The sequence below is a fragment of the Ranitomeya imitator genome, chromosome 2, assembly GCF_032444005.1.
Source record: "Ranitomeya imitator isolate aRanImi1 chromosome 2, aRanImi1.pri, whole genome shotgun sequence".
NCBI classification, from domain to species: domain Eukaryota; kingdom Metazoa; phylum Chordata; class Amphibia; order Anura; family Dendrobatidae; genus Ranitomeya; species Ranitomeya imitator.
The window spans coordinates 180,090,627-180,114,559 of NC_091283.1; the positions used below are offsets into that span (position 1 = coordinate 180,090,627).

The following is a 23,933-nucleotide window of genomic DNA, read 5'->3' on the forward strand; positions in this document are numbered from 1 at the left end:
AGTCTGCGAAAGGACAGTGGTGGACAGACCAGCCTGACCCAAACTTCGCAAACACATGGGCATATATGAAGCTGTTGGGTTTGGGTCAGGAGACCAGTGCCCGTCCAGACATGATGGTCCATATGGGCCATATCTGAATTTGGCCTTGCAGCAGAGACTTGAGTCCTGGCTCTTATACTACTGTACTAATGCAGCCCACGTAGGGAACTCCCAGTACCGCTAAACAGGGTCCATGTCTGGTGTAGACATTTTGTGTTGCATATTGGGCACCTTTTGGGGAATGTATTTTCCCTTTTCCCATCCTGCTCCATGTTTGCATTGGTTCATTGCCTTAAAGGGGTTGTCCAGTCTAAATTGATAAGGCTGCAGTCACTCTGTGTGACTGCAGACTCTTAAATTCCCTCAGAGGATTCGCCGGTTTCTGTAACGGCGGTGATGTATGTGTTATACATACTCCTGGGCAGAAGCCGTCTAGTGGGCACAGCCTCGCTCCTTACACCTGCATTGAGTGAGGCTGCCCCCATTGGCCTGGGTGTATGCATAACGCATACATTACAGTTGTTCCCAGCTCAGAAACTGGGGAATCCTCGCAGTGCACACTGCGTGCCCTGGGGGATTCATAAGTCTGCAGTTGACCCCTTTAACTAAAATATTATGGAATTGCATCATGTGCGATTTCCTAAGACATATTCCTAGACTTGTTCATTCAAGGAGCCTGTCAGCTTCTATCTGCCCATTAAACCTCTCCACCCATGGCAGATAGCAGATTGTAATTTTACCTTTGTGGCCTTTGAGAGTGGTATAATAGCAAAAAATCTAATTTTGTTTCCTGCACAGAATGTGATGCCTGGACCGGCTGTGGGTCTCCTGACCTGAACTTAACAACCCCAGATATGAGACTGCTTCCTAATATACATCAGCATCCTGCTCGTGCCAGTATTATTGTCGATCCAAGGGACCCGTATCGCATTAACCAAGGAGCACGGTCTCCTTCTCCCTCTGTATCCTCCCGTTCGACACTGCATAGCCACCGTCCTTCAAGTGGTAGACGCAGGAGGCGTTCTAGGAGTACTTCGAGGGCATCAATATCTCCTAGAAGAATCCGACGCTCACGCTCCTCTGATCATAGTCGCTGCTCCAGGTCCTCTAGAAGGCACTCCTCCTCTACTTCGTCAGAAAGGGTGTCAAGCAGCTCGGGGTCTTATGGTGGCCAGTCAAAACGACATGCAGAGACGCAGGAGTCTAGTCATCATTCTAGGGCTGCAAGTCAGGCACCTTCCCATGTGGCCAGCAGTGGTGTTTCGGTACCTCTTTCTTCCGTGATACCTTCTTCTCCAGCTGGTGAGTGTCAACACACTTCAGTTGTGCTTGGTGGAGGTAAGAAGAGGATTTTTGCAGACGCCTTTCTCTTCAGCCCAAGCTCTGCTTGTGAAGGAGCACATGCCGCCATTAGATGCCCTTGACCAGCTGCTAAGCTACCATTCATAGCACTGTTCGGCTGGAGAGATGGATAAGAGATTAAATCCCCCCTCCCCATGTTCTTGCTGTACCCCAGTACACAGGCTGGTTTGGTGACCTGTGTAGAGGTACCTCATACAACTTTGGGGGTGCTGTCATCGCCTGGTTTAGTGGTCAAGGAAAGGACATCACTTTTGTACTTTACCACGAGCATGTTGCTGCTGCATTGTGCTCTACTTCCACCCTTCCTGAGCAGCAGTGAGGCCGTACTGGGCCACCGGCCCTTCAAGGGGAGGCCGACATGACAAGGAGACGTGGGATATTAAGGAGCGTTTTGTACAAGGGGGGTAAATAGGGGGTTAATGTGAATGCAAGGGTGATGAGGTCACTGATGGGGAGGGGACAGAGGGATTTGAAAAAGGCGGGCTTATAAAAGGGGGTAGCCATATCGGTGAGTCATCCAGTCAGGTACTCATGACACGGCCAGTACTAGTTGTAGTACAGGGGCGGGAGGCGAAAAAGAGGATACGGTGCTCCTAGACGATGCGGCAAAAGGCAAAGTATATGTCACCATTACACACTGAACGGGAAACCACTGGGTAAATCTGACAGGGAGAAGGACTTGGGGATCCTAGTTAATGATAAACTTACCTGGAGCAGCCAGTGCCAGGCAGCAGCTGCCAAGGCAAACAGGATCATGGGGTGCATTAAAAGAGGTCTGGATTCACATGATGAGAGCACTATACTGCCTCTGTACAAATCCCTAGTTAGACCGCACATGGAGTACTGTGTCCAGTTTTGGGCACCGGTGCTCAGGAAGGATATAATGGAACTAGAGAGAGTACAAAGGAGGGCAACAAAATTAATAAAAGGGATGGGAGAACTACAATACCCAGATAGATTAGCGAAATTAGGATTATTTAGTCTAGCAAAAAGACGACTGAGGGGCGATCTAATAACCATGTATAAGTATATAAGGGGACAATACAAATATCTCGCTGAGGATCTGTTTATACCAAAGAAGGTGACGGGCACAAGGGGGCATTCTTTGCGTCTGGAGGAGAGAAGGTTTTTCCACCAACATAGAAGAGGATTCTTTACAGTTAGGGCAGTGAGAATCTGGAATTGCTTGCCTGAGGAGGTGGTGATGGCAAACTCAGTCGAGGGGTTCAAGAGAGGCCTGGATGTCTTCCTGGAGCAGAACAATATTGTATCATACAATTATTAGGTTCTGTAGAAGGACGTAGATCTGGGGATTTATTATGATATATAGGCTGAACTGGATGGACAAATGTCTTTTTTCGGCCTTACTAACTATGTTACTATGTATGTATGCTTTGAAGGCCCATTAGGGGCTCATTTAAAAAACGAAGTGAGAGAAAAAAATATGGAAAGGGGAATATATAGAGATTTTTTTCCTTGTTGCCGTTAGAGCGTTTCAACTTGGATAGGGTGAGGAGGGAAGATAATAAAAAAGATGAAGAAAGGAGGAGGTACAGGTTAATCCCGAGAACTTTCTCAAATTGGATGCAAGCGTTCGCCATTTTGGCCAGTGTAATTGGTGAGAAGGCGCCCGAAAATTGTTCAGGCCTGTTTTGTTATATGGATGCAATTGGTGAGGCGTACAGGTTTTATGGGGGGCAAGGCTGGTTAAGATACGACGAACAGTTTCGTCAACGGAAAGCAATGCGATCTAGAATTAGGTGGGATCATAAGGATATTGCATTATGGATGAGGGTGATGATTCCTTCTAGGTCAGGTCAGCCTTTTCAGGGGGCACTGGGGGTTCAGGACAGTCAGGACACTCAGTGGCTATTCAAAAAGGACTGTTTCTCTTTTAATGAAGGGAACTGTAGATTCGGGGGAAAGTGTAAGTTCAGGCACGAATGCTCATCTTGTGGAGGAACGCATGGGGCCTCAAAATGTTTGCGGGGAAACAAGCAGAAGGAAAGTGATACTTTTGAAAAAGGGGGTGACTCCGGTTCGACCGGAAGAGATGGAATCTTATCTAACTAGGTACCCTGATTTAACGGTGGCGCAGTTGTTGAGGGATGGTTTTAAGGACGGCTTTAGGATCCTATTTATTGACCAAGAAGTTAGGTTGTCAAACAAGAATTTAAAATCGGCTCTGCAGTTTTCGGATGTGGTTTCAGAGAAGTTAAAAAAGGTCAGCTTGGGCAGGATGGCCGGCCCCTTCGAATCGTCCCCCTTCAGTAACCTGAGGGTCTCACCACTTGGGGTTATTCCGAAAAAAGAGCCCAATAAATTTAGACTCATTCACCATTTATCATTCCCAAAAGGATCATCAGTGAATGAAGGAATTGATCCTCAGATTTGTTCGGTTTTGTACACTTCATTAGACGCAGCTGTAGATTGGGTGAGACTGTGTGGAAAAGGAGCATTGCTAGCTAAAACAGACATTGAAGCAGCATTTCGTTTATTACCAGTGCACCCTGAGAGCATGCATTTGTTGGGTTGTTTTTGGGATAAGGGATATTTTGTTGACCGTTGCCTTCCCATGGGTTGTTCACTTTCATGTGCATACTTTGAGACTTTTAGTACGTTCTTAGAATGGGTGGTTAAAGATGTTTCGTGTTTGAATTCCTGTATCCATTATCGCGACGACTTCCTATTTATTGGTCCAGCTCAGGCAGCTGATTGTTCGATTTTACTGCATACCATGGAAAGGATGGCTCAGAAATTTGGGATTCCCCTGGCGGCTGACAAGACCATTGGGCCGGTGGTTTCACTCAGTTTTTTAGGGATCGAGATTGGCACAATGGCCATGGAGTGCAGATTGCCCGAAGAAAAGGTGACGGCCTTGAAGGCCGAAGTGGAGAGGGCAGCGAGTGCACGAAAATTAACTTTGAAGGAGGTACAGTCATTATTAGGCAAACTAAATTTTGCGTGCAGGATTTTGCCGATGGGTCGTGTTTTTTGCCGACGGCTATCGTTGGCGACGTCGGGGGGGGGGGGAAAGTCCCCTATGCGTTTTATCAGATTGAAAAAGGACATGAGAGATGATTTAACCCTGCTGTTCTGTTCGGTCTGGGGAGACCTATTTTGAACTTTGGTATTTTTTGGGGTGTTCAAGATGCGGTTCTGAAACTTGTGGTTGATTGACTTAAATGAGGATGGGTCGGTCGGCCACGGGTTTCAGAGCCGCATCTTGAATATTTTAAAGAATATTTAAGTTCAAAGTCGGTCATTTTTGACCAACAGAACAGCAGGGTTAAAAGTGTCGGAGCGGTTTTTGGAGAATTATAATGGATCTGGATCGTTGGATCTGGATTTGCCCAATTGTGGATGCTGATGTTTTAAGTCTGTTCATTAAAGTTGACGAAAGCCGCGGTTTTGATTTGTATTTTCGCGGTGATTCAATGGTGACTGTGGCCTCAGTCATGGACTGATCTGGGTTTGGGGTCAAACGGCATTTTAATTCAGTTGTTCCCCATAATGGTAGCACTGGTTCGGTGGGGAGAAGTGGTTCAAAACAGAAAAATCCGTTTTCTTTGTGAGCATGCAGGTGCAGTTGTGGCAATAAATACTTTGTCGGCGGCATCACCGCCAGTCGTGAGAGTACTGCAGCACATGGTGTTCTTAGGTTTGAAATGTAACTTATGGATTGTAGCGGACGTTGATTGTGGCTCTTCTAACTCTGTTGCTGATCCCTTTTTTTTATATTCACAGTCGGAATGACATTCGGAGTCAGACTCGCGGGGCACAGAGTGTCCAGCGGAATTATGGAACCTGCCTTGTGGGCCGTGAGGCATCTTTTTTCCAGGTTGTTGGCAGACAGGTCTTGGAGGCAGTACGGCCAAGCATGGAATATTTGGGAGGCTTGGAGGGCATCAATCAGCACTGATATTGAGGATGAGAGTAAATTGTTGTTGTTGGGTCATGGCTGGGAGTCCAGCTGGTCAGTGTCAAAAGTGGACAAGTTTGTGGCAGGGTTATTGTTTGGCTTTAAAGTCAGAGGAGTGTCAGATGTAGCCAAATCCTTTTTGGTGTGGTAAGAGGTATAAAGAGAGGTAAGAGGGCAGTAGACGGCAGGTGGCCTGTTTCGTATGAAGTGTTGCTAGGTATTGGATGAAAATTATCGGTCATATGCTCTTCTGCTTGGGAAATCGATTTGTTTAATGCCGCGGTTTTTTTTTTTGGCGCTTTCCGCTTAGGAGAGCTAATCAGTCCATCCAGGTTCATAAAAGGGGGCTTGCTGAGAGAAGACGTGGATGTCTACGATGATGGGCAAGTAAGCTTAACCTCCACTGTGGGTAAAATCCTGGAGGGCATTCTAAGGGATGCTATGCTGGAGTATCTGAAGAGGAATAACCTCATGACCCAGTATCAGCACGGGTTTACTAGGGACCGTTCATGTCAGACTAATTTGATCAGCTTCTATGAAGAGGTAAGTTCCGGACTGGACCAAGGGAACCCAGTAGATGTAGTGTACATGGACTTTTCAAAAGCTTTTGATACGGTGCCACACAAAAGGTTGATACATAAAATGAGAATAATGGGGATAGGGGAAAATATGTGTTAAGTGGGTTGAGAGCTGGCTCAGGGATAGGAAACAAAGGGTGGTTATTAATGGAACACACTCGGACTGGGTCGCGGTTAGCAGTGGGGTACCACAGGGGTCAGTATTGGGCCCTCTTCTTTTTAACATATTTATTAATGACCTTGTAGGGGGCATTCAGAGTAGAATTTCAATATTTGCAGATGACACTAAACTCTGCAGGGTAATCAATACAGGGGAGGACAATTTTATATTACAGGATGATTTATGTAAACTAGAAGCTTGGGCTGATAAATGGCAAATGAGCTTTAATGGGGATAAATGTAAGGTCATGCACTTGGGTAGAAGTAATAAGATGTATAACTATGTGCTTAATTCTAAAACTCTGGGCAAAACCGTCAATGAAAGACCTGGGTGTATGGGTGGATGACAAACTCATATTCAGTGGCCAGTGTCAGGCAGCTGCTACTAAGGCAAATAAAATAATGGGATGCATTAAAAGAGGCATAGATGCTCATGAGGAGAACATAATTTTACCTCTATACAAGTCACTAGTTCGACCACACTTAGAATACTGTGCACAGTTCTGGTCTCCGTTGTATAAGAAAGACATAGCTGAACTGGAGCGGGTGCAGAGAAGAGCGACCAAGGTTATTAGAGCAGGGGTCCCCAACTCCAGTCCTCAAGGCCCACCAACAGGTCATGTTTTCAGGATTTCCTTTGCATTGCACAGGTGATGCAATTATTACCTGGGCAAGACTAAGGAAATCCTGAAAACATGACATGTTGGTGGGCCTTGAGGACTGGAGTTGGGGACCCCTGTATTAGAGGACTGGGGGGTCTGCAATAACAAGATAGGTTATTACACTTGGGGCTATTTAGTTTGGAAAAACGAAGTCTAAGGGGTGATCTTATTTTAATGTACAAATATGAGACAGGGACAAGGGGGCATCCTCTACATCTGGAGGAAAGAAGGTTTAAGCATAATAACAGACGTGGATTCTTTACTGTAAGAGCAGTGAGACTATGGAACTCTCTGCCGTATGATGTTGTAATGCGTGATTCGTTACTTAAATTTAAGAGGGGACTGGATACCTTTCTGGAAAAGTATAATGTTACAGGGTATATATACTAGATTCCTTGATAGGGCGTTGATCCAGGGAACTAGTCTGATTGCCATATGTGGAATCGGGAAGGATTTTTTTTCCCCAATGTGGAGCTTACGCTTTGCTACATGGGTTTTTTTTTTTGCTTTCCTCTGGATCAACATGTTAGGGCATGTTAGGTTAGGCTATGGGTTGAACTAGATGGACTTAAAGTCTTCCTTCAACCTTAAAGGGAACCTGTCACCCCGTTTTTTCAGATTGAGCTATAAATACTGTTAAATAGGGCCTGCGCTGTGCGTTACTATAGTGTATGTAGTGTACCCTGATTCCCCATGTATGCTGAGAAATACATTACCAAAGTCGCCGTTTTCGCCTGTCAATCAGGCTGGTCTGGTCAGGTGGGCGTGTTCACAGCGCTCTTTTCTTCTCCAGCTTTCCGTTGGTGGCGTAGTGGTGTGCGCATGTCCAAGGTCCGAATTCCCTGCGCCCACGTGAAGACACAGCGCGCGATCTGCGCTGTAATCCCTTGCATCGGTGGGGGCGGCCATCTTCCTGGGGCCGCGCGTGCGCAGATGGAGTGCTCTGCTGCACGGGGCTTCAGGAAAATGGCCGCGGGATGCCGCGCGTGCGCATTAGAGATCGCGGCGGCCATTTTCCCAAAGCCGAGTTTGCATCTCGGCTTTGGAAAAATGGCCGCCGCGATCTCTAATGCGCACGCGCGGCATCCCGCGGCCATTTTCCTGAAGCCCCGTGCAGCAGAGCACTCCATCTGCGCACGCGCGACCCCAGGAAGATGGCCACCCCCACCGATGCAAGGGATAACAGCGCAGATCGCGCGCTGTGTCTTCACGTGGGCGCAGGGAATTCGGACCTTGGACATGCGCACACCACTACGCCACCAACGGAAAGCTGGAGAAGAAAAGAGCGCTGTGAACACGCCCACCTGACCAGACCAGCCTGATTGACAGGCGAAAACGGCGACTTTGGTAATGTATTTCTCAGCATACATGGGGAATCAGGGTACACCACATACACTATAGTAACGCACAGCGCAGGCCCTATTTAACAGTACTTATAGCTCAATCTGAAAAAACGGGGTGACAGGTTCCCTTTAATAACTATGATAGAGGTGTTCCTTCGCTCCTCAAAAACAGACGTGAGTGGTAGAGGGTGTAAGGTGGTATTGTTCGTGGTTCCCCCTTATGTCCGGTGTATTATTTAAAAAATGTTATGATGCGCGGGGGGTCATTAAGTGAACCGTTGTTGGTCCATGCTGATGGTTCTTTTTTGTCCAGGGTTCAATTTATAGCGTTTTTCAGACGTTGTTTGAAGGAGGGGGGTTTACCAGCCACTGAATATAATGGCCATTCTTTCAGGATTGGGGCAGCAACAGAAGCTGCTAGGTTGGGTTTACAGGAGGATGTGATAAAGATAATTGGACGCTGGGAATCTGAGAGATTCAGGTCTTATGTCCGTCCAAACCTGATTTGAGTTGTCTTCCCTCCTTTTTCTGTTTCAGACCATCATCAACGGTTAATTTGGATTATGGGACACTCGTTCGTCTTCTGGGCAGCACTGAGGGCAGCGGTGTGCCCGTCGGGGCGACAATTGGGCTTTCCGCAGGAATCGACAACGTTACGGTGGATTGGTAAAATAGGGATGGTTTGGGGTCAGTTTTTGCCCGAATTTCATCATTTCGTTCGTTTGGATCGGGTTCCTGACATAGTTGTTATACATTTAGGAGGGAATGATCTAGCTAAGAGGCCTTGCAGAGAGTTGATAAGAGATATCAAGTTTGACATGCTGAGGTTGTGGGCGATGTTTCCTAAAGTGGTGGTAGTTTGGTCTGATATTATCATGAGGAAGGTCTGGTGTGGTGCAAATTCAGTGGCGGGGGTGAATAAAGCGAGGATTAAGTTAAATAGAGCAGTTTCTCGTTTTATGGGAAGGAATGGCGCGGTGGTAGTTAGGCATGTGGATCTGGAATCCGGCGAGGGAGATTATTGGAGAGCGGACGGCGTACATTTGAATGCAGTGGGCACGGATATGTGGTGCTTGGCCATTCAGGAAGGCATCGAGACAGCTTTAAGACTGTGGGGGGACAAGAATGTTTAAGTGGTCAAAACATTCATGTTGGTGGCGTGGGGGGAAGGTCCTCGAAGTTGGTGGATTGGTAGCCCAATCCACCATGAGGGGGTCTCATGATGTCCTGGACTCCCCTAAGGAATTTCGGTTGGACGGGGTCTGTTCAATCCTATGGAAGGGTTAATCAAGGGACCCGTCAATTGTTTAGTGGTTCGGACAGGTTGGATATCATCTGCCCCCGAGCTGGTGCTTAGCGGCTGGGGGTAAGACTTGACCTGGGGCCACGGTGGGCTGTTGGATACTTACGATTAGGCGTATGGGGCTACGAGGACCACACCCCCCTTTTTTGGACTTTATTGTTAAATTGTTTTGTTAAATGTTAATAAAAGGCTGCTGTGGCCATTTAATCCAATTTCAGTGTAAAGTTTTTATTTAACAATGGTCACCGCAACAGGTACTTGGAAAAAGAGTTTGAAGAAAGGGGGTTAGTTGGTGAGAAGGTTAAGTTAAACATCTAAACTACTGTCATGTCCTATTGAGGCCTCTCTGATTTTTGTGGACAGTACTGCAGGCTGCGGTAGCTCGCACAGAGAGGGACTTGAAGAGTGGGATGCTGGTATAAAAGTTATGTACATAGGTGTGATGACCTTGATCCAGCAGTGGGTGCACTAAATCCCACACAATTTTTCCACTCACTCTCGGGACAGGGGGATGTTCAGGGGATTGAATTCAGGTGTCCTTGCCTTCATAAACCCTAAACTTGTGGGTGTACCCTGAGGTACTCACACAGTTTGTAGAGCTAAATTCTGTACCTGGCCTTGTTACTGGTCAGGTACTGCCAGAATTTGAGCCTCCCCTTGAAATGTATTAAGGACTCATCCACGTAGATGTCCTTTTGGGGAACGTACACCTCTGAAAACTTGTTGAGGTTTACATAATCCTCAGAGAAAAAGACTTTGAAAAAGTTAATTTCTGTGAGGTCAGTGATGTCAACTTGGATTCCTGATTGCCCTACAAAATCGTGAATCTGTGGCTCATAATTTTCAGGAGGTGAGGTCCATATGGAGACGGTTACGTTGGACGCTGGTTAGTTTTCTGTACTGGGGCGCCTGCCGCGCGGTTCGGTATCACTGGAGGAGGGGAATAAAAAAAAAAAAGGTGGGATCATCTGTCTCCTCACATTGAATATCTGGTTTGGGGCAACATTTCTTTCATGTATGAGGTGTTTGTACCAAATTTTATTCGGGTATGTATTTTGAGGACTTGATGTTTTTTTTATTTACAAGAGCAGAAAAAGAAAAGAATGTATAAAAAATAGGGGGGGGGAATGGAAAACAACAAGCAGGAGTGTGGGCCAGTGATTTGTGTCAATGATCAGCGCTCGGCAGCTGCATAACGCACACACACAGGGGAGCGAAAAAATAGACCGGGACACAAAAATGCATAGAAAATAGCAAGCATGGATGTTGATCAGTGATGTGCATCACTGATCAGCGCCTGGCGGTTGCAAGGGGCACGAAAGAGAAAAACTGCCAAAAATCGAGCAACAAGTACTGATTAGTGCTCAGCTGTAGGTGGGGGGAGAGAGGAGCAAAAAGGGGGAGAGAGGGATTGGGGTGGATTAGGAAGGATCAGGAATTCTTCTATTTTTCAACAGCAGCAAGGAGATTGATGGCACAAGCTTTGTGGCACCACAAGACCAAGCAAGGAGCGCAGACCAACACAGTGACCGTCCTGTGCAAATTTGCAGCTTGAATGAGGAAGTACAGGGTGGTCATCGTGGGGGTCACATCGCGTCTGCACTCTGGTTGGTGCGATCAATGACACCAATTAGTGCGGTCCATGGTGATTTCAGCATTGCTAGGCTCCAGCCTTTGATCAGGGCTCTTAAAGCACAGATCGTAGGTTGGTCATCAGTGTTTCAGGAAATAGGATTGCCTGAAGCACAGAGAAACGCTAGAATTGGCTGTTCAGAATTGAATAGCTAATGACAGCGATCATAGTTGCGGGAGGGCGTCGCCACCCCCGAGAAGACTACTCCATGTGTACTGCTGTGAGAGAAACAGCAGGCGCCATCATGCAATCAGTTTGCGCTTAGGCTACTTTCACACTAGCATTTTTTGCAATCCGTTGTTTTGGGCAAAAAACGGATCCTGCAAATGTGCTTGCAGGATGCGTTTTTTGCCCATAGACTTGTATTAGCGACAGATGGCCACACGTTGTGTCCGTCGTGCAACGGATCCGTCGTGTTTTGGCGGACCGTCTTCACAAAAAAAGTTCAATGTAACTTTTTTTTGTGTCGCATCCACCATTTTCGACCGCGCATGCGCGGCTGAAACTCCGCTTCCTCCTCCCCGGTCTGCAGAATGGGCAGCGGATGCGTCGAAAAACTGCATCCACTACCCACGTCATGCAGTAATTTCACAAAGTCCGTCGGTATGTCGGCCCGACGCATTGCGACGGACCCGTACCGACGGAAGTGTGAAAGAGGCCTTAGTCATGATGATTGCATGAATAACATGAGGTATATATACTACATCGGTCGGGAAGTCCTTCCCGACCATTACGTGTGTGTATATAATGGCATAACCCAGACCATTAGGAGAGTTAGGTATGGCATTGCCAGACCATGGTATAACCCTCCTACTAAGGGGTTAAGCCTGGCGGGAGAACAGTTCTCCCGCCAAGCTTTCTCGGTATTTTGGAGATAAAGGATTGGTTAGGGGTCTTAACCTGTCAGTAGCACGTCGCTGGGTGATATTTATCCACCTCTACCCCAGCGATGGTTGTTGATAGGGCATACTATTTGTAAATAGAAGAGGGCTGAGGGGGATAAGAAGGCAGCGATGAAGGGGATTTGTCATTCCTCATCGCTGCTAGGAGGTGCTGCCCAGATGCCGTACCTGGTCGTTATGGAGGCTGTCTTGGAGGAGCTGTGTCAGAAGCTGGGAGATGAAGGAGCACTCGCCTGCTTGCAGCGCTGCCTGAGGGATTCGTAGGACGATGTTGCCAGACCGAGCGCTGGATATCGAATAAGCTTGGAGCCGGAAGCGCTGAGAGAGGACGTCACTGGTAAAGCGCCAGAAACTGCGTTTACATCCTCCTGGGGCGTGGGCATGTGCACTGGATCCCAGTACAAACGTTTTATACTCCTTCTCTACACGGCTAAAGGAGCTCCGGCAGACGGCGAGAACATAGGGTGGATCCAACGCCCCACATAAGAAAGGACAAGGCTTGCCCCAGTTGACCACCGGCCGGACATGGCCGTTGCTGATCTTAGGGCTTCCAGTTGAAGGACCAGCCGAGGGAGAGGTCTTCAGGCAGGACCAAGCTCAGGACACTTGAAGGTGGTGAGTATGAGCCTCAATCTGCATGCACCTCACACGTTACCCAAATTGCAACAGGTGCTAGGCTCACTAAGGGATTTACTCCAATCTCCATTTAACACTACATGCTCAGCCAGTGTATCCTCCAGGGCCTCAGGGGTAGCAAAATTATGGAAGCACCTGGACGATGGCCTGGGAGATGAGCAGAGAGAATATGGGTCTTCAATTACTCCCATAGCATCTGGTCTTAAAGGGGCGGGAGAGGATTGTTACAAGGAAGCACTAGTCTGTACAGTCTCCCCCTATTATCACTTGTCTGACAGCTATTAAAAATAAAATATGCAACAATGAGTTTATTGCTGCCAGCGTGTAAGAAATTTTTAGCAAGGCTGGACAAGGACGAGGGATAGTTGTAGACCAGGTCCGGATTGGGCATCTGCCAAGGCAGGCAGATACCCGGTGGGCCGGCAGGTCTCCACCACAAAGTGGGCCGCCGGCCCTTTAAATCTTCTGTTTGAAGGCCCTATTTGCACGTGCTATGTAGTTGCACGCGCTGACGTGGGCAACGGCGGCCTTTGTCAGCGCGTGCAACTAGATAGCGCGCGCACACAGGGCCTTCACACAGAAGATTTAAAGGGCCGGCGGCCCACTTTGTGGTGGAGACCTGCAGCTGCTGCTGCCCCTGTCAGCGTGGTCAAGGAGACCGCACATGCGCTCACAGGGCCAAGTGAGAGATTTGAAAAGTCCATCGCCGCGGTGCTCAAGGGTGCCTCCATCTGTGTTTGACGCTGGCCTGCCTGTACCAGCATCAGAGAATGCTCATCAAGTCCAGGGAGCCAACCTCTCCTCTTTACCACCGCCGCTGGACAGTGGACCACTTCAGCTCCTCTTCCTCCCCCCAACTCAGGGACTTGGGTGAGACCCAAGATGAAAACTTTTATATACAGTATATAGCAGTTGCACTGGCAATTTTTGCTCTGGCAAAAATTAAGAGACCACTGCAAAATTGTAAGTTTGCCTGATTTTTCTCTTTATAGGATTTTTTTTTTTTAGTAACATGTAAATTGCTCTTTTATTCTTTAAACTACTGACAACATGTCCAATATAGAAAAATCAGCCGCACTCTTATGGTATATCTTTGCAAAAATGTGATGTATTTATTCACATGTGTTGAGACAAAATTTTCATATATATACACACACAGCAGGGAGTATAAACGAAGTAGTAACGTTTCGACCCTGCCTCGGGTCTTTCTCAAACTGCGTTTTCTAGATAGTGTGAAAAATAAGAAGTGTGGTCCCTTTAAGGGCTCCTATTGTTGTGGTGTCAGGTCTTCCTGCTTCTGTGGGCGCCCACAGAAGCAGGAAGACCTGACACCACAACAATAGGAGCCCTTAAAGGGACCACACTTCTTATTTTTCACACTATCTAGAAAACGCAGTTTGAGAAAGACCCGAGGCAGGGTCGAAACGTTACTACTTCGTTTATACTCCCTGCTGTGTGTGTATATATATATGAAAATTTTGTCTCAACACATGTGAATAAATACATCACATTTTTGCAAAGATATACCATAAGAGTGCGGCTGATTTTTCTATATTGGACTTGTTGTTGGGTTTTTCCCAAGTACAGCCAGCACCAACCTAAGATAGCTGAGTGCGCTCCTTTTTTCTTAATATATACTGACAACATGTCTCCGAAGTTCCAAGCAATCAATTTTGTATTTATTTTCAGAAAATGAGAAATGGTCAAAATAACAAAAAAGAAACAGTACTTTCTGACCACAAATAATGCAAAGAAAACAAGTTCATAATCATTTAGAAACGACAATACTAATGTTTTAACTCGGGAAGAGTTTAGAAATCAATATTTTGTGGAATAACCATGACTTTTAATCACCGTTTTCATGCGTCTTGGCATGCTTTCCACCAGTCTCACACTGCTTTTGGGTGACCTTATGCCACTCCTGGTACAAAAATTCAAGCAGTTCTTTGTTTGATGGCTTGTGACTATCCATCTTCCTCTTGATTACATTTTCAATGGGGTTCAGGTCTGAAGATAGGGCTGGCCATGACGTGGATTTGATGTGGTGGTCCTTCATGCACACCTTGATTGACCTAGCTGTGTGGCATGGCGCATTGTCCTGCTGGAAAAACCAGTCCTCAGAGTTGGGGAACATTGCATGAGCAGAAGTAATTAACTGTTTTTACAGGATAACCTTGTATGCTGCTTGATTCATGCGTGTTTCGCAAAGATTAACCTGCCCAATTCCAGCCTTGCTGAAGCATCCCCAGATCAACACCTTGTCGTGTAATGATTAGACGGAGACCTGGAGAGGCGTACAAGCCACAGTGTCTTGCACCCACTGTGAAATTTGGTGGAGGCGGTCCCACTATTTTGCTAACCCTCCAAGGTAAGCAGACTGCTGCGGCAGTGGCGTAACTAGCACGGTCGCAGCGGTCGCCACTGCGACTGGGCCCGGCAGGTCAGGGGCCCAGCAGGTCAGAGGCACCCGACACCATGTTGCAGTGCAGGAGATCCCTCCCGCATGTCAACAGTCCGAGGCGTATCTAGGTCTGGCAAGTTAGGGGCCTGACAGGTCAGAGGCACCCGACTTTCCCCGTCGCAGCCACCGCAGTGAACTATACCGGCGTCTATGATGCCGGTACAGTTCAAGGCAATGATGGAGGAGAGAGTGTCAGCTGATGCTCCCTCTCCCATCATTCCCCTCTGCCACTGTGGGTGCGTGATGACATCACTTCATCGCGCACCCGCTGTGTGCGGGGCCCAGGCAGTGCAGCATCTGCACAGGTGATGGTGGCCGCCATATTGGCAAAGCCTGTGGCGGCTGCTGGGACCGGGAACAGGCGGCTCCGGAGCTAGTGGGGGGCACGTGGACCAAGCCGCCCAGGAGGGGGATGCCGCAGCGGCTCAGCCATGTGGAGGATCCGGGGATGAACATGGAGGTGTACGGGACCGGCGGAAGTGAGGTATGTCTGCTGCCCGTGTGTCACCGTCTCGGCCCCCTGTGACACCAGCCCCGTTTCCTCCCCGCTTTCCCGTGCCCCATGTCCTAGTAGGTCCCCAGGTGTAGATCATTGTGCTCCTCCGGGCCCCCGTACACACCTTGTTCCTCCTCCCCTGGTCTCCAATGCCCTAAGTCCTCCTGCACCCCCCCCATGCATTCCCTGCCCCTTGTCCCCGTGTGACTCATCTGCCCTGCTCTCATGTCTCCCATGTCCCCTTTTTCACCATGTGTTCATCTACCCTGTCCTTGTAATCCCTGAGCCCCCTTCCCTCCTCCCAAGTATACCCCCCACCCCCGTCTTCCTCTGTCCCCTTGCAGCCCTTGCGTCCCTATCTACTCTGACCTCGGAGTTCCCTTGTGTCCTCTTGTGCCTGTCTCCCTTGAACCCTAGTCCCCGTGTATCCCATTGTGCCCTTCTCCCCTTCCTCCTAGTCCCTATGAGTCCCTTTGTGCTTGTATCCCTTGTCCCCGTGTGTAGCCTTGTGTCAGTGTCCCTTGCCCACTAGTCCGTGTGTCCCCTTGCGCCTGTCTCCCTTGTCCCCTTATGCTTGTGTCCCTTGTCCCCGTGTGCCAGTCTCCCTTGCCCATTAGTCCCTGTGTGTCCCTTGTGTCAGTCTGCCTTGTCCACTAGTCCCCGTGTGTCCCCTTGTCAGTCTCCCAGGCCAACTAGTCCCTGTGTGTCCCCTTGTGCCAGTCTCCCTTGTCCCCTTGTGTCAGTCTCCCTTGCCCACTAGTCCCCTTGTAACCTTCTCCCCTGCCTCCTAGCCCCCATGTGTCCCCTTGTGCCTGTCTTACTTGCTCCCTAGCCCCCCTATGTTACCCTTGTGCCTGTCTTCCCTAGCCCCGTGTGTCCTTCTCCCCTGCCCCTAGTCACCATTTGCTCGTGTCTTTCTCACTGCCCCTGTATGGAGGGGCTGCATTACACTGAGGGGGGCTGCATTATATTCTATGGGGGTTACATTGTATTGTATGGCAGGGCTGCAGTATACTGTGGGGTGGCTGTATTATACTATATGTGGGCTGCATTATACTGAATCGAGGACTATGGGGAATATATTATACTATATGAAGAACTAGGGTGCATCATACTATAGGAAGTGAATTGAACGACATGGATGACGATGGCGGTGCATTATACTATATGGAGCACTATGAGGAGTGTATTATACTATATGGAGGACTGAGCAGTGTATTTTAATATATGGAGGTCTATGGGGAGTGTATAATACTAAATGGAGGACTGAGGAGTGTTATTATACTATATGGAGGACTATGAGGGGTGTATTATACTATATGGAGGACTGAGCAGTGTATTATGCTATATGGAGCACTATGAGGAGTGTATTTTAATATACGGAGGAGTGTATTATACTATATGGAGGACTGAGGAGTGTACAATACTACATGGGGGACTATGGGGAGTGTATTATACTATAAGGAGGATTATGGGGGTGCATTATACTTTTTATATGGATCCCCATGACTTCTATGTTAGCCCCTGATGAGTATAATGGTTCATTTTCTTTTATATATTACATAACAATGGCAGTACAGGGGACAAATATATGCCAGGATGGGGCACTGGATAGTTATGCAGCTGAGGTCACACTATACAACTTTGCAATAAAGCTATAGTGTTCAAAATGAATAGGGGAAAATGTGAATTTGGGTGGAAAATATTTTGGCATGGTGGGGGGCCCCATTTGAAAGGTCGCATCGGGGCCCATAACTTTGTAGTTACGCCACTGTGCTGCGGCCTGGTATTATCAGGCTGGTAAGGTTCATGAATATTGGATCCTTACCAGCCTGAAATACCAGTCCCAGTTGTCTGCTTTACTCAGGCTGGTTGACACATATAGGGGGACCCCACACTACTTCTTTTTCTTTTTATTTACTAAAAAAGGAGGGTACCTCTCTCTCTGCTTTCCTCTACTTCCTGTGTCATGTACTTCAGGCTGTGTCACAAGATTCACCATTATTTAAATTAGTACACATGCGTAGTATGCTGCATTCCCACACTAAATACTCCTGTGACTAAAAAGATAATGCGGTTTTGCCGCATCTATTGAAAGTGGGTAATTTACGCAGCTACATAAATTGACATGCTGCGGTCTGGAAAGACGCACCGCATGTATGTCTGCGGGTGAGCCATCGGTGCACACATAGTGAAGATGGGATTTCTTGAAATCCCATCCACCATGCTGTAACAGCTGGACACTGCAGGTTGGACGCTGTGGATGTACGCAGCATCCAACCCTCTGCGTTTACTGACCATGTGCACATACCCCAATATATCTGCAAACAGGATATCATTGTTTTTTCCTTCCCAGAAGCCAACTTTCAGTTAGCTTTATTTCAAGTGACAAAAAAAACGCATGCAATTAAAAAAAATGCATCAAAAACGCATGCAAAAAACGGTGGTCTTCCAGTGACCTCAGATGCAGATTTGGTTCAGATTACATCCGGTGTCAATTCCTGAGCAAATACTGAGCCATTCCTGATTGTGTGCACATACCCTTAGACGCGAGTTCAAGCTCAGAATAGTCAGTGTTAGGCTATGTGCACATGTAAGAAAAGAGGTGCAGCATTTTCTGCACAAAATCCGCACCTCCTGGCAGAATCCGCAGCTGCGGATTTGCCGCGGTTTTTATGTGGATTTTTTTGTGGTTTTTATGCGGAATTGCTGCGGATTTTGCCACTGCGGATTTTTAACATGGAGGGGTGCAGAAACGCTTCAGATCCGCACAAAAGAAGTGACATGCACTTCTTTGAAATCTGCAGCAATTCCGCACTGATTTTTCCGCACCGTCTGCACATTTTTTTTTTCCCCATTAACTAACATTGTACTGTACACCACAGTGCGGATCTGCAGCGTTTCTGCTCAGTAAAATCCGCTGCAGATCCGCAGCAAATCCGCACCGTGCGCACATAGCCTTAATGTTTTTGTTATTTTTGTTTGACAGAGGTTTTGCTTATTCTACAGTCTCCAGGAATCTAGATGGTATTTCCTTTTTTTTTTTTTTTTTTTTGAAAGTTTGGGGTCAAAAACCATTGAACTCCTATTTTATTGTTAAACCGATAAGGAAGGGCTATAAGAAGAATCATTCGGTACGGGATGGTAGGTGCCCTATCTCTTCGGGTATACTGAAGGAGTTATGTATAGTATCCAATATGTGTTGTTTTGATAGTTTTGAGTCTTTATTGTTTTTTACTGCTGCATTCCTAATGTTTTTTGGAGCCCTTCAAACTGGCGAACTGTTGCCAAGAGGGCAAAAGGTGTGAAGGTTTAGCTGTCGACCAAATTTCTATTGCAGATGGGTCGTTAGTTTTGTACATAGCCAAACCTAAAACAGACCAGGAAGGTAAGGGCACTAGTTGTAAATTAATGTATTCTTCTGACGTTTTAATTTTTCCAGTTTGCTTATGCAAAAAGTATATTGGTATACGCCTACCGGGATGAATAAATTCATCGTTCTGGCAAGCCTTTGACGTAGTTCCAATTTCGGAGCATACTGAAGAAGTGTTTATCTAGGCTAAGTTTGGATGAGAGACATTTCTCTACCCATTCCTTCCGAACTGGAGCTGCGACAGAGGTGGCCAGGATTGTTTTAGGACAAACGTTTATTAAAAAGTTAGGGAGATGGGGCTTGACATCTTACAAATTTTATATTCGTAAATAATGTGGATCTAACTTTTGTTTGTAGTTTTCTCAGGTCTCACAGTGTGGATACTAGGCCATTCATTCATTCACTGGGCTGAGTGGAGAGCAAGGCAGCGCTGTTATGGTTTAAACCTGTCCATGTCCGCTGATTTGGTCAGGATTTTTTGGTTTGGTATCAGAGAACAGAAATGGAGCAGCCTCATGGACCAGGTGGCTTTGATGTACAGCAAGTTTCCATCCCCAGACGTGATCATCATTCATCTTGGAGGAAACGATATCGGAAAACGTGCAACTGTTGATTTAATATTTTTGATGAAGCAAAATTTTTTAGAGTTAAGAAACATGTTTCCTAATACTATTTTAATATTTTCTGAAATAGTGCCAAGATTGCTTTGGTTGAAATCCGAGAGCTTAAAATTTTGTGAGAAAATTCGTAAGAGAATAAATAGGTCCATGAGCAAGTTTATGCCGTCTATCGGCAGTCTTTCTTTTAGGCATGTTGACTTGGAAGGTAGCGTGCCAGGCCTTTTTCAGAATGATTGGGTGCATCTTTCGGAGATAGGCACTGACATTTTCAATCTCAACTTAAAGGCAATGGTGGAATTGGCCCTTGCTGGGGCAGGGCCACTCTTGCCTACTGTTGGTTAGGCAAGGTGGCCATTGGGTAAGTCATTCAGGGAACTGAATGGACGTGAGGTTTTTGGAAATGGTAAACGGGCTTAAGCTTTGGCTAAGCTGCGGTTTGGTTATAAGTTTTAAAAGTTCTGTATGTGAATTTTGAATAAAGGCCGTGGCCAAATAATCCATCAAAAGTCAACGTGTCCTGTGTATTGATGTCATTTCGCCTGAGGATGCATCAGTGTTGTGTTTTTTTGACAAGCTAGTTGCCCTAGTCAGGAAGGTCAGACCTGGTGCACTTTTGGCTAAGTCTGACATTGAACCCTCCTTCAACTACTCCAAGTTCGTCCGGACTTCTAGGCTGTTTCTTGAAGACCATTTATATCATGATTCTTTCCTTCCCATGGGCTGGTCCATATCGTGCCACTACCTCAAGCTCTTCAGCTCTTTTTTGAAGTGGTTAGTGCGATATAAAACCAGATACATGAGTGTATCCTATTTGGCTTATTTTCTTTTTGTGGCCCCAGCTGCATCAGGAGAATGTTTATATATTTTAGAGGTATTGTTTCTCCTTAAGGAGAGTGACATACCATTTCTGGCTTGTCAAGGTAAGGAGGCTTATTCGCCGTGCAATGCTCCTCTGGGAAATATAATATGCAAATTGCCCCTTCTGAGAAAAAGAGGACTTCAACTCTATAGCGCCACCTGTTGGAAGTAGCAATCCAACAAGTCACAATCAACTCTTTAACGAGTCGTGCAATATGACTTGGGATAAAAGCCAAATCAGTATCTCAATTCGCAGACACGGTATTTCGGGCTGTTGGCCCTCATCAGTGCGAAGCATGAGAACTAACTTGGCTAGGTGAGAGGCTCTGGACTGGGGTCTAAGGGGTAGCATTTCTCCTTATGGAGAGTGACATACCATCTCTGGCTTGTCTGCGAATTGAGATACTGGTTTGGCTTTTATCCTAAGTCATATTGCACGACTCGTTAAAGGGTTGATTGTGACTTGTAGGATCGCTTCTTCCAACAGGTGGCGCTATAAAGTCCTCTTTTTCTAAGAAGAGGCAATTTGCATATTATATCTTTTATAGACCTTCAAGACTTTGAAGGTATTCCCCTGTCCCATGGTAAAAGTGAAGACCCTGCATCTTTTATAATTTATCTTGCGAATCAAAGTAGATACTAAATCCATGGTTTTTCACCTGCCATCGGGAAAAAAATGAATACATTTCAACCCTTCATTGACAATTTTTGCACTACTCATAAGGTTACCTTACATCAAATGCAGTCACTTTTGGATATATTAACCTTTTGCGTGCAGAGTTATGCCCATGAGCAGGGTCTTTTCAAGGCCCTTGTCATTGCCCACTGAGGGAACAAAACGCCTAGATCCTAGTATCAGGATCACCCTTTTCTTAAGGTACCGTTACACTAAACGACTTACCAACGATCACGACCAGCGATACGACCTGGCCGTGATCGTTGGTAAGTCGTTGTGTGGTCGCTGGGGAGCTGTCACACAGACAGCTCTCCAGCGACCAACGATCAGGGGAAAGACTTCGGCATCGTTGAAACTGTCTTCAACGATGCCGAAGTCCCCGGGTAAACATCGGGTTACTAAGTGCAGGGCCGCGCTTAGTAGCCCGATATTTACCCTGGTTACCATTGTAAAAGTTAAAAAAAAAAAAAACAGTACATACTCACATTCTGATGTCTGTCACGTCCCCCGCCGTCAGCTTCCCTGCACTGACTGTGTCAGCGCCGGCCGCAAAGCAGAGCACAGCGGTGATGTGCCGGCGCGCCGACAGTCAGTGCAGGGAAGCTGACAGCGGGGGACGTGACAGACATCAGAATGTGAGTATGTACTGGTTTTTTTTTTTGTTTTGTTTTTTTTGTTTTTTTTAACCCGCAGTGTCAGGCAGAGCGGGGAATGATGGGAGAGGGAGCGTCAGCTGACGCTCTCTCCTCCATCATTGCTTTGAACTGTACCGGTAAACGTCGGTATAGTTTAATGCGGAGGAGTCGGCGCTGGCAGCAGGAGGCCCCATGGCTGCGTGACGTGCCGCTAGCTGGGGGAGCGGGGGCCCTAGGCAGCTGCCTGGTCTGCCTGCCCCTAACGCTGGCCCTGGATGTGTGTAGGGCAACAAATGGAGCCCACATTGAACTGCACTGAATATGTGTGAAACTGGGAGAGTTTTTCTTTTACTTGGAGCAGATTTCACATTTCTATTGTCCTTTGTTGATTTCCAGTGACTGGTCAAAAGTGCACCATGACTTTACAGACACACTGTATTTATTTGTTTTGGCTCTGATGTGACACCTAATGATAAATTCTTCATATCATCCCCTACACAACATTTCACCACAGTAGGACACAGGCAGGGTGCAGGCTCTGACTTTTGCCATACAAGAGCCTCTGCAATCAGTCCCCCTCAGTCTATGCTGGCGCTGCAGGTTTCTGCATTGTTGATTCCTTCCTCCATTGTTGATTCCTTCCTCCCAGCTTGTAGTGGTTACAGGTTTACTGGAGCATGCTGGGAGATAAGAGAAGATGAGGAGGTGTCTTAAGGTACCGTCACACTTAGCGACGCTGCAGCGATACCGACAACGATCCGGGTCGCTGGAGAGCTGTCACACAGACAGCTCTCCAGCGACCAACGATGCCGGTAACCAGGGTAAACATCGGGTAACTAAGCGCAGGGCCGCGCTTAGTAACCCAATGTTTACCCTGGTTACCATCCTAAAAGTAAAAAAAACAAACACTACATACTTACCTACCGCTGTCTGTCCTCCAGCGCTGTGCTCTGCACTCCTCCTGCACTGGCTGTGTGAGCACAGCGGCCGGAAAGCAGAGCGGTGACGTCACCGCTCTGCTTTCCGGCTGACCGACGCTCACAGCCAGTACAGGAGGAGTGCAGAGCACAGCGCTGGAGGACAGACAGCGGAAGGTAAGTATGTAGTGTTTGTTTTTTTTACTTTTAGGATGGTAACCAGGGTAAACATCGGGTTACTAAGCGCGGCCCTGCGCTTAGTTACCCGATGTTTACCCTGGTTACCAGTGAAGACATCGCTGAATCGGTGTCACACACGCCGATTCAGCGATGTCTGCGGGGAGTCCAGCGACCAAATAAAGTTCTGGACTTTCTTCCCCGACCAGCGACAGCACAGCAGGGGCCTGATCGCTGCTGCCTGTCACACTGGACGATATCGCTAGCGAGGACGCTGCAACGTCACGGATCGCTAGCGATATCGTCTAGTGTGACGGTACCTTTACCTGCACTAATGTGTGCACATTGCACCATGTCTGCTGTCCTGGAGGAATTGCTTGGCAAGGTGCGGGCAGCAGCACTGGTGAGAGGTGAAGCCTGGCTGCAAGAGAAATGGCAGAAATCCTTGCAGATGAAGGAAAAGCATCTGATTCACAAGATCCCTCTCCATGTGCTAAGAGAGTTAGATCTTTGGGCCCAGAAGTCCATCCCCGGTGCCCAGAAATCGGTGCAAAGTTAGTAGCCCTGGCAGGACCCTCCAGAAGTGTCCGCTGGGCAGTGCCCATCTTCAGAGGTGCCTTGTCCTTCGGCGAATCCATTCAGTTTAGACACTGATTTATGGAATGAAGATTTGCAGATTCCGCTTAATGCGGCTTCCCGGCACAGATCAGACAGCGGACCATTATCTGAGGACGCTGGTATTGTATGTCAGGAGGAACAGAAGTCCAGTGCCGACAGTGGGCAGTGCTACTCCAGTCCGTCACCAAATCCGTGCATAGACAAGGCGGAAACCTGCCACAGTACTAGCAACGGGAAAGATTCCGACACGACCTGTTCCATCAACGCCGCGGAGGAGTCCATTGAATTACGTATAGAAAGGTTACTGCAAAGCTGTTCAGCCGCAATAATGCAAGATCAGCAGGAGGACGAACCCTCTGAGCCAACGCCGGTCAGTTCTTCTGTTCCAGGTAAGGATTTGTAGGTAACATAGTAACATAACAAGGCCAAAAAAAGACATTTGTCCATCCAGTTCAGCCTATATTCCATTAGAATAAATCCCCAGATCTACGTCCTTCTACAGAACCTAATAATTGTAAGATACAATATTGTTCTGCTCCAGGACGACATCCAGGCCTCTCTTG

At 47.3% G+C, this 23,933-nt stretch overlaps 1 protein-coding gene across 4 annotated transcripts in view; it reads left to right on the forward strand.

Moving 5' to 3' along the window:
* The window catches only part of LOC138662470 (serine/arginine-rich splicing factor 4-like), a 146,172-nt gene that overhangs the window by 4,045 nt on the left and 118,194 nt on the right, over positions 1–23,933 (forward strand). For 2 of the 4 annotated variants that reach the window (XM_069748147.1, XM_069748151.1), the window contains exon 2: positions 838–1,341. In XM_069748147.1, coding sequence (XP_069604248.1) covers positions 838–1,341 — 504 coding nt within the window. Of the gene's footprint in view, positions 1–837; positions 1,342–8,602; positions 12,519–19,226; positions 19,996–23,933 lie in introns of those variants that run through there. The other 2 variants (XR_011318031.1, XM_069748149.1) reach the window with 2 other exon arrangements.